Here is a 14,211-nt window from a genome sequence, read left to right on the forward strand (position 1 = left end):
TGCTTCCATGCACATGTGTGTTACAATCCAAATTGATTCATCTCTACCAGACCTCTTCACTACTTCCCAGTCATCTTTCCATAGTGACCTCTGTTGTTTTAAGGTTACGATATTAGCTCCTGTATAATGGGCACATCAAACACTTTCAAGTTTTGGGTTTCCTACCTTTCCCTATTACTCCTGTATGTGTTCTCCCCTTAGCGTGTGACCCATGTCCAATAATCTTACTGCTTTTGTTTTAGGTCTAAAGTCCGCATATGAGGGAGAACAAACGATTTTTGGCCTGAGCCTGGCTAACCTCGCTCAGGATGATATTCTCCAGTTCCATCCATTTACTTGCGAATGATAAGATTTCATTCTTCTTCATGGCCAAGTAAAATTCCATTGTGTGTAAATACCACATTTTCTTAATCCATTCGTCAGTAGTGGAGCATCTTGGCTGTTTCCACAGGTTGGCTATTGTGTCACATTATTTTAATTGCTATCCCTTAGTAATACATTTTGATACCTGGTATGAAGTCTTATTATTCTTGTCAGATTTTTCTTGATGATTCCTGGTTCTGTGTTTTTCCACCAGATCAAATAATAACTTTCCACAAAAGATATTTGGTGACTTTAGTGAGAAATACATGGAATTTATGGATTAACATTGGATAAATTTGTTTATGACAGACCCATCATTTTCCTTCTATGGACATTTTTTCCTTCTGAATATTCACAGATTATTTTACATATTATTTATCTGAAGTTTTGACATTTTTCCCCATAAGGATTGAAATATTTTAGCTTTTGCTTTATTTTAAGTATTTCAGGATTCCTGTTGCTTTTATGAATATGATTGTTCCAGGTATTTTTTTCCATGCTCCTTCTTTCTAGGTGTTCTCATGTTTTCCCTTGGTTGTAAATCTCATCTATATGGCAATACACTTATATTTATTTCCAGCCCTCTCTCTTGAGATCTCCTCTCATCTGATTGGTGGATTTCTTTTCATAGTCACTTGGAGGTTTTCCAAGTTTCTCACATGCCTAGAATTGTGCTCTTAATTCTTCTCCTCTCCCATCCTAAACCAGTTCCATCTTAGTAAAGTGCTTTGTCATCTGTCTAACTTCTTTTGGTGATGATGACCTGAGTGGCCTCACTTACCTGCCTACATTTAATCCATCTACATGTCCTGTTCATTGCTAGGATTCCTTTCTGTGCTTGGAGCTTAGCAATTTGGGGGCAATACCAATGCTTCTAGCCCACGCAAGACCACTGGGTACTATCACGAGCACTTAGATGCTTATGTGACTTACTGCTTGATAAAAGGAAGTTGCCTAACTACTGTCTGGTAGAGAATAAATGTCCAACAAAACACCCTCGCTTCCCTCTCCTGGCCTTCTCTGCATCAGTAAACTGTTCCACTGGACATTTGCTTAAGGTTAAGCCACTAGTCTGATAGTCGTCCTTGCCTCATCCTTTCCAACCATCTCCACATGCAGTCCACCACCAAGTTCTGTTAAATTTGTCTCCAAAATCCACCTCCACTCCTCCTGCCCTTGTCTGCTTTTCTGCCATTCTCACTGGTTTCTTTGGGTTCCTGAGCCCTTCCATCTGTGATGCAAGGAGCCCAAGTGCCCTTTTTTGAACATGTGTAGGAAGATGTACCTCCTCTAGTCAAGACCTTCCAGCACCTTCCCAAGGCCCTGCATGTTCTTGGTCTTACCTACATCTTACCCTCCAGCCTTGGTGTCCCCACCTCTTTGCTCCATCCACCCCAGTTCCCTGTTTTTTCAAGTTCTCAGGGACTCTTTCAGGAACTCTCTCCTCTCCTATATGTAGATGACTTTCATTTATCCTTTGGATGTCAAGTTAAATACCACTACTTCCAAAATCCTTAGACTCTCAATCTAAATTTGTATTATAGTTATTTACATTTTCTCCCAGAACCCAGCTACTGTCTGTCAGAGGCCTCATTACAATTCAGTTCTACATGAGTTGTACCATTCATGAGATGAGAAATAAACTGTTCAGTTCTCCTTTTCTGTATCCTGAGCTCCATGAGGACAGGGACCTTCTTGATCCTGCTCATCAGTGGCAAATATTCAAACAAATGGCTGTGTCAGTACCATATTTGTCTGCATTTATGCTCCGTCATTTAAGTGTATTCCTTACACGCGTAGTTCAATGTCACTGAGCCTTTTCTGACTGTGGGGTCCATTGTGATCACAAGTAAATTGTCTCAGTAGCTCATGCCAGCAGTTCAGAGGGCCCTCACCAGCCTTAAAATTAGCATGGAGAATTGTTGTCCAGGGCATTGATACCTACTTAAGGCAGGATACGGGTGTGTGGTTTGCCTCTGCTCAGGACCCTGGCTACAGTCCAGTCCCCTGCTCCTGGAAGTACCTGAGGGTACCCCAAGTAGTTGAGTGTTCTCTTTTTTGCAGGGGGGAAGTACTGGGAGGCTTGAATTCAGAGCCTTATACTTGCTAGGCAGGCACTCTACCTCTGAGCCACTCCACCAGGCCCCTGAGCACTCTCTTGATGTGGATTGCTACCCTGACTTTCCCCTGACTGAGATGGCCAGCTAGCCAGACATGCTGCCATTTAATAAATAATCTAGTTTGATATCTAATTGATAAATTTTTTTATGTCAGTGCAACTTCCTTATAAGCATCTTTTAAAGTGACTGCCTAATATTTAGTTAGTTTTCAAATGACTGCATAATATTTCCAAGACTAACCAACTATAAGAACAATAATATTAAATAAAAAAAATTCTTACTGCTTACAATGCACTTTTACAAAAATGTGAAGATTCCCCCCAACCCATCTTCTCTTTTTTAGTAAGGAAGACTGGTTTTAGGAAAGACAAAGAACAATGAATACTTCACCTTTCCATTCTGGCTGTTTTTTCACAATCCCGTTTCTGGAGAACATGCAGAAATTAAGTTTGGGATTTTCCTGCCATCCTCCCTTGTCCCCATTAGTAAGTAAAATTCCACTTACTACCTCCCATGAATATTCTTCCATCATTACTGGAAATATATTTTATTGCTGTTTCTCTCATAGAGTGGCAATCTTTATTGCTTTCAAACGCATTGATTTTTAAGAGAGTAATTATTAAATTGTGAAATGGAGTCAAGGTTTAACAAAAATTCATTCATGATTTATAAATATTTTAAGCACTTGCAGTTAATTCTTCATGCTTCCAAATGATTCAGTATTTTAAATGTTAGGTTAGCTTGTTCTTAAAACCAATATATGAAAATTGCAATTTTGACTTACTTCCATTTCTTTCTTACAATTATACTTAATCACCTGAAGGCACAGAGGGTGCAGTGTATGGTTATTTTTTGTTTGTTTGTCTATGGCCCAAGCTGACCTTGAACTTGAGATCATCCTGCTTTCAACACCTAAGTGCAAGGATTACAGGCATGCACCACCACATCCAGGTGGCAATGTGAGTTTTAAGGAGACAATGCAGCTGTGTATAGGAAGGAGTCAGAGAAAAGGAAAAGGAAGGCTAAGAAGAACATGAGCTCTTTTGCTGAAGCCATTTGCACTTGGTCAGTTCATGGGGGATTCTGTATCCTGAGGAGCACATTCTTATGTTGAGGGGGAGCTCCTTTCCTGCTCTGTTCCTTAAAGCGGGAGCAAAGGTAGGAACTTGGGAGAGATAATTTATTGTAACTACCTTAACCTCTCTTTATTGTTAGGTACATGGTGGTGATGTCACTCTCCAGACTAGGAATGACCAGCTGAGGATGTCACTGAGGTCCTGTCTGCCCTGTATGGACGGGGTGTATAAATCAACCCATACTCTTGGTCTCTCTCACCAGTCACTCATGAGTTTTGCTGGTTCTTATTGACCTGTCTTCTCTGTACCTCCGTCTCCTCATCTGTAAAATATGGGTACATGTGATAGTATCCATGTCTAGGTCTCTTGTGAGGCTCAAATGGATAATGAATGTCATGCACAGAGAAGAGACCTGACTCAGACTTGGCTCTCAGTAGTGCTATCCTTAGCTGTGGTTGGTAACTCATTTCCCAGTGGTGTGATCTAGGGAATGTTAGAACATCTCTGTTCTTTGTAATCCTTAGTTCCAAATGGTCTGGTAGCTTACGTACCAAGAATCATGCCAAACAACCCAGGTCATAGTTTCCTCCGTAGTCTAATTGAATGTCCTTCTGTCAAGAAAGCCGAGTCAAAGGTTTGGTGCCCTCAGATGGAAAAAGGAGATGATTAGAGGGGAGATTTTGTCAACGAGAAGGAAGAGGTAGAAAGAGTGTTTCTAGACAAAGGAGAGTGGGAAGGGGGAGATAAAGAGAAAGCTAAGGAGGCAGATATCCATCTTCTCTCTTTCTTCCAGAGAAAACCTGAAAACCATGGTGGAGGATGTGCCATGGCATGGTAGAATGATCCAGAGAGATTTGCAGTTGCATGTATGTGTGTGAGGGGTGGTGATACACTTCAAGGCAACAGTGTGGGGCAGGCTGCCAGCCTCAAGGAGACTGCATTCCCAGCCAGGCTTTGGTTGGGTGCTGTCTTGGCCAGTGTCCACAAGATAGGCTCTCAGTTCCCCATAAGTGGTACACAGCATGTGGGGGAACCAGACATTTCCTAGAGTGGACATGGAGAATCTGGGAGGACAGCTGGACCTGAATAGGAAGCTTCTAAATGGGAAGTTTGTTGAGCAACTTGTTGACCATTGGCGGGGTTCAATAACCAGCAGTGTATCTTGTTCATGCCAGATGAGGTACCTCATTGCAGAGTCCTATGGAGAACACCACCCAGGCCAGCCTCCTTCCCTCATTGGCACAAGGACACTCAGCTTTCTCCATTCTCTTTCCTACTTTGAGAAGAAATGGAGTGAGATGAGTCCTGTTGGAGAATTGGACCGATTGATGACTTTTTAGGAAGAGGAGTTTTAGCCAGAAGTGACCAAGGCACTACAAATTCAGTTCTACTCACTTTCTACCGCCCCCCTTTTCCCCAGCCAATATTCAGATGTGAGGGGGTCATGGCAGTGCCTCAATCATACAGCAACAGAGAAACGAAAAAGTTATGACTTTTTTGGGCATAATCATGCTGAGTTTAAATACATTTGAATTGTTAATTTCGCTTAAGTATATATTTAAACATTTCATTTCTTAATCCATGTAACATATTAAGAGACATTGGGGGGGGTTGGGGGTTTAGCTCAGTGGAAGAGCGCTTGCCTGGCAAGTGCAAGGCCCTGAGTTCAGTCCCCAGCACCAAAAAAAAAAAAAAAAAAAAAAAAGACATTGGGACTGATCATTGTTTTTCTTTGGAGGTTACATATATGAAGCCAGATGTTATCCTTACACTTGAACATGGGCATATGGGGAGTTATGTGTATTAAACTGGGTATCTGGTACTGCCAGACAACATCAAGGCTTGCTACTGAAGAAAGAGAGAAGGGACGTTGAGTAGTCACGGGTCACATTGATCATGAGATTACTATTTTTATTACATGATGTTGCATAGTTTGCTTAACTAACTTCTTTAGGCCTCATCTTTGTCTGCAAAATGGAATGTCAGGACCTGCCTGGAAGGGTTATTTGGTGAATTAGAAATGGTGGATCCGAAGCATCTGGAGAGTAGGTGTGCAATGGACGCTGCAGGACATTCTTGCTTTCTTCCCCTTGACTTTTCTCCCTCACTTCCTTTTCCTCCTTTTCCCAATACTTACCTCATTTTTTCTCTTCTCTTCAGTTTTAGATTATTTGGAAATATCTGAAAATCTGGGCAAGATTATATTTTACTGCTTCAATTTTAGTTCTTTTCCTCTTCATTTTGTCAGACCATACATAATTACCTTCATTCTTCAATAAAGTGGACTCTTCGGTGAAAATATTGTATGGTGTTTAGTATGACTTTTTTTAGCCAATAAAGAAAATGAATATGTGATTAATGCTTGAATTCAATGTCAGAGCTACATGGTGAGGTAAATAGAGTGTCTGAAGAATTCAGCAGGATACAGGCCATTTGAATGAATTCTCACAGTGAAAAGGAAAGGGAATTCATTAAATGAGTTGTTTGCATTAGGTACAGTGCTAGGTTCTTTATCTTCTTCATTTTATTTAATACTTCCAAAGGCCCTCTGTGTAAAGTATTATAATTTCTTGTTATAATTGCTGTTAGATGAGGAAACAGAGAATACCCAAGTAGGAATTTTATTTGATTGCTTGTGGCTGAAATAATAGTGGTTTAAACAAGGTGGATACTTGTTGTCTTTCTTATAAAAGGTGTTCGGATTTCAAGAGTCCAGGCCTGGGTTAGTGACTCTACAGTCATGGAGGATCCAGGCTCCTCCAGCTTTTGTGTCCTATATACCCTGGCTTCATCTTCAAGCTTGTGCCACAACCAAGATAACTGCTCTACCCAGGATTAAATCACTGGCCATGTTTTAAAATTCTGTACTAGGAAATTGCAACTTGCGCCTAGACACAATCTTTTCTTGTTTTTTATTGTTATGCTGGGGGTGCACTGTAACATTTACAAAAGTTCTTATAATATATCATAGTTGAATTCACCCCTCCATAATTCTCCTTTATCCTCCCTCTCCCCATTCCTGGAATTTCAAAGGTCTCATTTTTCCATTTTCCCTTCCTTTCCTTCACCCTTATCACCCCCCTGCCCCACCCCACCACAGGACCTGTTTTACCTTCCTGTTCTCCATTTTTGAAAAAAAAGAAAAGACATTTTTGTTTGTTTAAGATAGCTATACAGGGACTTTCATTGTGGCATTTCCATGTATATATGCATTATAACCCGAGTTGGTTCATCTCCTCCATTTCTCTCCTTTCTACCTTAGTCCCCTTCTTCTGTTGGTTTCAACAGGTTTAAAATTTCTATATTAATTCTTGTATAGGAGGTTCATAAACTATATTCGCCTTCTTTACTTCCTTCTTTTACCTTCCTCCCTTTAGTGGCCTCCCCTTAGTATGACCTGTTTTTCCATAACATTGCTGAATTATATTAGGTCTGTATTCCATATTTGAGAGAAAACATGTGACCTTTGGCTTTCTGAACCTGGTGAACTTCACTTAAGTTGATGTTCTCCAGTTCCATCCATTTACCTACAAATGACAAAAATTCATTCTTCTTTATGGTTGAATAAAATTCCATTATATATAAATACCACATTTTCTTAATCCATTCATCAGATGTGGGGCATCTTAGCTGTTTCCATAGCTTAGCGATTGCAGAAATACACAATCTTTTCAATCACACATGGAACATACCAGGTCATAAAACAAATTGTGACAAATATCAAAGAGTCATTGTCATACAGATTACTTTCTCTGACTAAGTGCATTACAATTAGAAGTCAATGTAACAGACATAATTTCACACTTCTGGAAACATTACAACAGATTTAAAAAAAAACTCATTGGTGAATTGAAGAAGTCCTCCATATTTAAAAGAAGTGAAGATGAATGTTTTATAGTAATATTTGTGGTGTATGGTTAAAGTTGTACTTAGTAGGAACATTACAGCCATAAGTGTTTATGTGAGATGCACTTGATTCAAGAACAGAGAAGAGCAAGACATAAATCGAAAGAAAAATCAAAGAAAAGAAATAATAAGCTCATACAGAAATTAACAAACTATAAAAAGCAAAGGTATGGAAATCAAGAGCTTGTTTTTGAAAAAAAAAAAAGTAGATAACCTCTGGCAAGATTACTCAGGGAAAATAAGAAAAGATAAAATTATATTATAGAAAGGGGGTTATAATTATAAATTCATCACAGTTTTTAAAAAACATAAAAAATAATACAGATAACATTATATCTATCTTTTTTTTTTTTTTGACAGTACTGTGGTTTGAACTCAGGGCCTCATGCTTGCTAAGCAGGCACTCTACCACTTGAGAGCCCATATCTATGATATTAAAACTAAAAAGACTGAGGGTGTTGCTCAAGTGGTAGAGTGCCTGCCTCACAATTTTAAGGACCTGAATTAAAAGCCCAGTAATCCCCCCAAAATAAATGATAAAGTTAAAACCAAAAAAAAAATGATTTTCCAATTGTAGTACATAAATTTGAACAGTAGGTAGGTATGGCCTACTTTCTATTAACTATATATTTACATAAAATATTCTCAAACCAAAAAAATGTTCAAATATTTTACAAGTGATTAACTATGGAGTAATAATTCAAGAACTTTGTGGGGGGGGAAGTGGCCCAAACAATGTACACACATGTGAGTAAATGTAAAATTGACAAAAAAAACTTTGTATTATTTTCATCCATTCAAATTTTCTCATTTTCAATAGCAAATATAGATTTTTAAAAAGTTTACTAAAGGGCTGTGCATGGTAGCAGTTGCCTGTAATTCTAGAGAGACTGAGGCAGGAGGATTGGAGTTTAAGGCCAATCTTAGTTACACAGCAAGTTCCAGGCCTTCCTGGGCTACCGAACAGAAGGAGCTTTGAAAGCACATGTGGGGTCCAAGTTCACACTCTGGTTCCCATGGATGAGCCTTCTTGCCGGCAGGGAAGTCCTGGCTACCAGGTCTCACACTCAATTCTCTCCCTTCGCCTTCTGGAGTGAGTTTCCCCAGCTTTCAGTCTTTTTCACTCTAGGGCACAGACCCATGCATCTCTGAGATGGAATCCCATCTCCAGTTTCCTGAAGTCCAGTCTGGGCCTGGCCCCCGCTACTGCTTCACAGAGACTAAGTATAAGGAGTTCTAGAATAGTGTTGGACTTGGTTCAGGAGCTCAGGATTTTGGAGTCATACAGATGAAGATTCACATCTGCTTGCCTCTTACTGGCTTTATGAACTTGGCCTCTCTCATCATTTTACTTAGGGAAGGGAGAAAATGTTCTTTAAAAAGTTGGATGAATTTTCAGCTGGTTGTCTTAGGACAATTTGCTGTTCTTCCAGTTAAGAAAATTGCTTTGTCCTTTTAAGGACCATGTATTGATGGATAAGGAGAAGGAGGCTGCCCCCTGATGGACAGAATGGGCAAGGAGGAATTGATGGAAGCTGTCTGAGAATATGATAATAAGAAATTGGGGACCAGGCGTGATGTAACTGTTAGAGTGACTGCTTAGCATAAGTGAAGCCCTGGATTTGATCCCTAGCACACCCAAGAAGTGGGAGGAGGCCTTGAGAACTCTCTTTTCTGATGGGCTGGGGGAAGAGAAGGGCATAGGTCCCAGGCATCTTCTCAGCTGGGAACTGAGAACTCAGCCGGAGTAGGCATCCAAAGGCACCACCATGTTTAATCCATGCCAGTCATTTCTAGAAGTTGGAGGAGGTGCTAGATTTTTCTGCTGCTATGGGGGAGGGGAGGAAAGTCCCATGGGAAAAGCAGACCATGTATGTCAGCTGTGGTTTCTCTGTTCTACAAATGCCTGTTTGATTGAAGGACTTTTTATGGATATCACCTGTTAGCTCCTCCTCCTGAACATTTGGAAATTTCTCTCCCAGGAGGTTATTACTCATCCTGCCTCTCTGAATACCCTTGCTGATGTCCCGGCTCCTCACTGTCTTCATGGGTATCTCATGAGCAGCCTGTCTCCACGAGGGGAAGGACCCTTAAGAACAGTTCGAGGTGACAGTTGTAGCTTCAGAGGTTTTGGGCTCCATTTCCTTATGCATGTCTTGGGCAGATGAGACCAGATGTCAAGATGATCTCCCCCTCTTTCTCATTGATGTATGCCTTTAGTCAGCTGATGGCATGACCATGTGCTCAGGCACTGGGGTTAGACCTTTGCAGTGACAGGTAAGTCCTGTCCTACCTCTCCACCTGCACCTTGGCACCACTCCCTTTCCCACACTTGGCATTTCACTGCACACATGGTGGGGGCTCTCAGAGGGCTATAATTCACCCCTGCATATCTTGCTTATGGATCAACCATTTGCATCCCACCAGAAGATTATTGTCTCTGACTTGCCAAATCTTAAGGCCTGATGGACTCTTTCTTCCTAGCCCAGCATCTAGCCCTCTGTCCTGTGGACTTCCCGTGTCATTTTGTCAGTGTGTTTCCATGTTCCAGAGCAAGCTGTCTCTTATTAATCTTACTGATGCCTGTGCAATTTCCTCTGTTTATACTGTGAGCACATTGTGAGCAGAATATCCATATGATCCATCCCCTGACCCTTCCCACTACAGATCTGAGCTCAACAAATTCATTTTGTGGCCATCAGTACGTCAAGTGCATCCTATTGACATGCTGGCTGTATCTCCAACTGGTGGGCAAGTTTCTTGAGGACTGAACTAAGCATGGTCCAGCTGTATCAACTGCGATACACTGTGCCTGTCACAACCTAAGTGTGTACTAAATGTTAGACTTTGAATGCTTGCGGGTAACTCCATTAGTCATTTGGTATTTATTGCACTTTGGGGATTTTGAAAAATAAAAGTTTTGGATAGTGCTGGGCATAGTGGTCTACACCTTGATCTCAGCACTCAGGAAGTGAAGGCAGGAGGACCTGGTCTTGAACTCATGATCCTCCTGCCTTCACTTCCTTTCCTGTCTCAAGAAAGGAAAAGCTTTGGATAAAGCAGATGAACTTATAAAAGAGATTAATACGGAGGAGCTAGAGGAGGCAATCGAGGAGGATGGGCATCACAGGAAAGGGGAGAGGTTACATGGAGAGAGGGATCAAAGAAGACATGGGTTTTAGCAGCATGGAGGCCTCTGGGGAGGCATTTCCCTTGGGAGGAAAGGAACAAAAGCATGGTTAGACTATATTAAAGAGTGAGCGAGAGACGTAGATGTGGAGGAAGAAAGGATTGATCATTCTTCAAGAATTTTGCCTGTTGAGAGGGAGAGAGACTGATAGGGAGATGAACAGATACGATTTTCTTTCAGAAGGAAAATATCCATGGGTATGTTTAAAACTTCATGGAGTGGGAAGATCTTCCTAAATGAAATAAGAACTAAGAAATTTAATCACGTAAAATTGGTTATTTTCATGATAAGAGCAGGTGAAGTCTTTGGAAAGTGCATTTACAGCACTCATAAAGGATGTAATGCGTAATTTGGGCTATTATCAACTGAGTCACAAAAAAGGTGTTTTTGGGGGAACAGTACTGGGGGTTAAACTCAGGGCCTTGTGCTTGCTAGGCAGTCACTTTACCACTTGGGCGGTTCCACCAACCCTTTTTGTGTTGGTTATTTTGGAAATACAGTTTCATTTTATGCCCAGGCCAGCCTGGACTGAGATCCTCCTATCTGTACTTCCCTGCGGAGCTGGGGTGACAGGTGTGCACCACCACACCCAGCCATTGGTCGAGATGGGGTCTGGAAGACTTTTTGCCTGAACTGGCCTGGAACAGCGATCTTCCTGATCTCAGTCTCCCAAGTAGCTAGAATTATAAGCAGTAATTACTATATCATTATAATTATATTATAGTATACTATTTTAATTATTATAATAATTTAAGGCCGGTCATGGTGCTACATGACTGAACTACTAATCCCAGTATTCAAGAGACTGAGACAAGAGGATCATAAGTTTGAGGCCAACCTGGGCTACATAGTAAGAACTTGTCTTGAAAAAGAAAAAGTATTTTAGCTGTAGTCTACTTGATTCTCAGCCCTCTTTCCTATTTGTAGCAGAAGACAACCATGTTAAAAAGCAGAAGTATTAAAATATCACCTTAATATAATTTAGTTGTTTTTAAGGTATGAATTCATCCTTAAAATCCCATATCAGGTGTCCTATCGTCATTCCTTTTCTGTGCTCTTCTGGAACCCCTTGACTACATGGGCCTCCGTGTCTCCAGGGTGACCTTGAGTTTGCTGAGAGCAGGGACATCTCTTGTCTGGCCTATGCCCACCACCCACGTATATTTGTTGACTTGTTGATTAACAGTTATTTCTGTTCCCTTTGTGATTCTGTGTTTGGGAGGGTTAGGGCAACTTCTGAGATTGTCTTATTCCTAGAAGGAACATTTTCAGCTTCCCGCAGGCTCTGTTGTGCCCCTTTGGGTCAGATCCTACCTCTTCCAAACATAGATATGCTCTGATTTCTAGCACCACAGGTTAGTTCCGCCTGTTTTTGAACCTCGTATGAAGTAGTTCGTACAGCTTGCATGTTTTTGTCTGACTTCTTGTGTTCAGCCCTGTGCTGGTGAGGTTCAGATGTGTTCATGTATCAGTAGTTTATTCTTTTTCATTGTTGTGTAGTATTTTATTGTATGAATAGTAATTATGGGTTTTTTTGGTGGTGCTGGGGCTTGAACTCAAGGCCTCTTGCTTGTTAGGCAGGTGCTCTATCACTTGAGCCACTTCACAACCCTGTGGTTATGGTCTTAATAATAACTATTGTTTGTTTTTTTAGAGCAAAGTCTTTTCCTATATCTAGAATATTATTTAGTTAAAGACATTTTTGGTTTTGCGCTATTTTTCCTATCTTTTTTAGGCCTCTAAAACATAAGGAAAAATACAGTCCATATTCTTTTCTCTTAGAAAAATACTTAAATTACTCACAGATAAAAGTTAATAAACCGAGCCAAGGGGTGGTGTGGATGCTTGTGATCCCAGGGCTCAGGAGGCTGAGGCAGGAGGAGGGAGATTTCCAGGTCAGCTGGGGCTACATAGCAAGACTCTGCTCAGTTTTGTTAAAAAAAAAAAAAAACCCTTTGTTTGGTTCCATTCTGTAGAATTGGACAGGGGTTGGTTTTGCAGACCTTGGCTGTGTAAGACAACCCTGAACATAGGGGTGTCCAAGAATCAGGGAGCGACTTCTTGGAGCAGGACCTGCTTCCTGGCCTCACGCCGCTCTTTCCCCATCTCTCTCTCCTTCCATGGATGGTTTCCAGTGAGATGAGTCAGAAAATGGCCAAGGAGGGTCCCAGACTCTCCAAGAACCAGAAGTTCTCAGAGCACTTCAGCATCCACTGCTGCCCGCCCTTCACCTTCCTCAACTCCAAGCGCGAGATCGTGGACCGCAAGTACAGCATCTGCAAGAGCGGCTGCTTCTACCAGAAGAAGGAGGAGGACTGGATCTGCTGCGCCTGCCAGAAGACCAGGTGAGCGAGCCGCCGCGCGGGCCGGGCCGGGCTCGGTGCGCGGTGCTCGGTGCTCGGTGCTCGGTGCTCGGTGCTCGGTGCTCGGACAGGTTCCGGCTCCAGGGCGGGAGGGAAAGCAGGGCGTCCTCCCCGTGCCAGCTCCCGCCAGCATCCCTGCACCAGCAGAGGACCGCCCCGGCTGCAGCCCCCGGCTTTTTTGGCCCTCTCAACACCAGGCGCCGCGCCACGTCCCCCCAGAGGCCCAAGCACCAGCCCGCTGCGCCCCCCGCCGTGGTCAGAGCGCCGGCCAAGCCACGGTCCCCTCCGAGGACTGAGCGTCCGCCGCGTCCCCGCCCCGAGGTCCGACCGCCACCTGCCAAGCAGCGCCCCCCTCAGAAGTCCAAGCAGCCGCCGCGCAGCAGCCCCCTGCGAGGGCCGGGCGCCAGCCGCGGGGGGTCCCCCACCAAAGCTTCTAGGTTCTGGTAACACCATCTCTTCCCTTTTGTTCCCCCAGCCCGAAGGTTAGTAGCTGCTTGCTGTGTGTACTAACACGGAGCTCTCTCAATGGCCTGCTCTCAGCCTCTCACCAAACCTGTGTGATCACTTCCCCGCATTAAACCCCCTCTGTTTGAAACACCCAGCTGGCTCTGTTTGCCTCCTAGACGCTAGTGCTCCACACTCCATATGGCTGTGTCATAGCTCCATACTCCAGATGGCTGTGTCATAGGACTGACTTTTGGTAAAGTCAGGACTTTACCAAATCAGATTAATGGCCGCAGTGACAGATTGAAGAAGTGGGGATCCCCTATTCTTGTGACTCTCACAGAGTAGCAATGGTGACGCTGATGGATTATCTGTGTATGAGTAGGAGAGTTCAACCTTGGCATTCTCCCCACTCTCCCAACACACTTCATCAGATGCTAATCCCAATGGCCTTATCCCCATTTATTCATTTATTAGTCATTCAGCAAACTTTACTATATATTTATACGGTTCTATGTACTGTGCTGAGGGAAGGGAATATAGAAGAGAGCAAACCATGTCATTTATGAATTCCAGGACCAAGTGAGAGAATAATTGTCACAGTGTAGAGTGTAAGTGCTCCAGTAATGCTTTAAGTGAGGTGCTCATTGGACCTTTGGAGTCCGGAGCAGGGACTGACTGGCTCTGCCACAGGAATTTGGGGCTTCACAGAGGAAATCAGGTTAGGGTGAGCAGCAGGTTGGAGGAGG

The 14,211-nt window shown here is 42.6% G+C and overlaps 1 protein-coding gene across 1 annotated transcript in view; it reads left to right on the plus strand.

The window, feature by feature from the left end:
• Positions 1-14,211, plus strand: part of Mobp (myelin associated oligodendrocyte basic protein) — a 57,808-nt gene that overhangs the window by 16,366 nt on the left and 27,231 nt on the right. Inside the window, 4 exon segments of the mRNA XM_074059969.1 lie at positions 2,827-2,968; positions 12,791-13,000; positions 13,139-13,191; positions 13,194-13,455. Of these exon segments, the coding sequence (XP_073916070.1) occupies positions 12,795-13,000; positions 13,139-13,191; positions 13,194-13,455 (521 nt within the window). The 5' untranslated portion in view covers positions 2,827-2,968; positions 12,791-12,794.

Source organism: Castor canadensis, chromosome 17 (genome assembly GCF_047511655.1).
Source record: "Castor canadensis chromosome 17, mCasCan1.hap1v2, whole genome shotgun sequence".
NCBI lineage: Eukaryota > Metazoa > Chordata > Mammalia > Rodentia > Castoridae > Castor > Castor canadensis.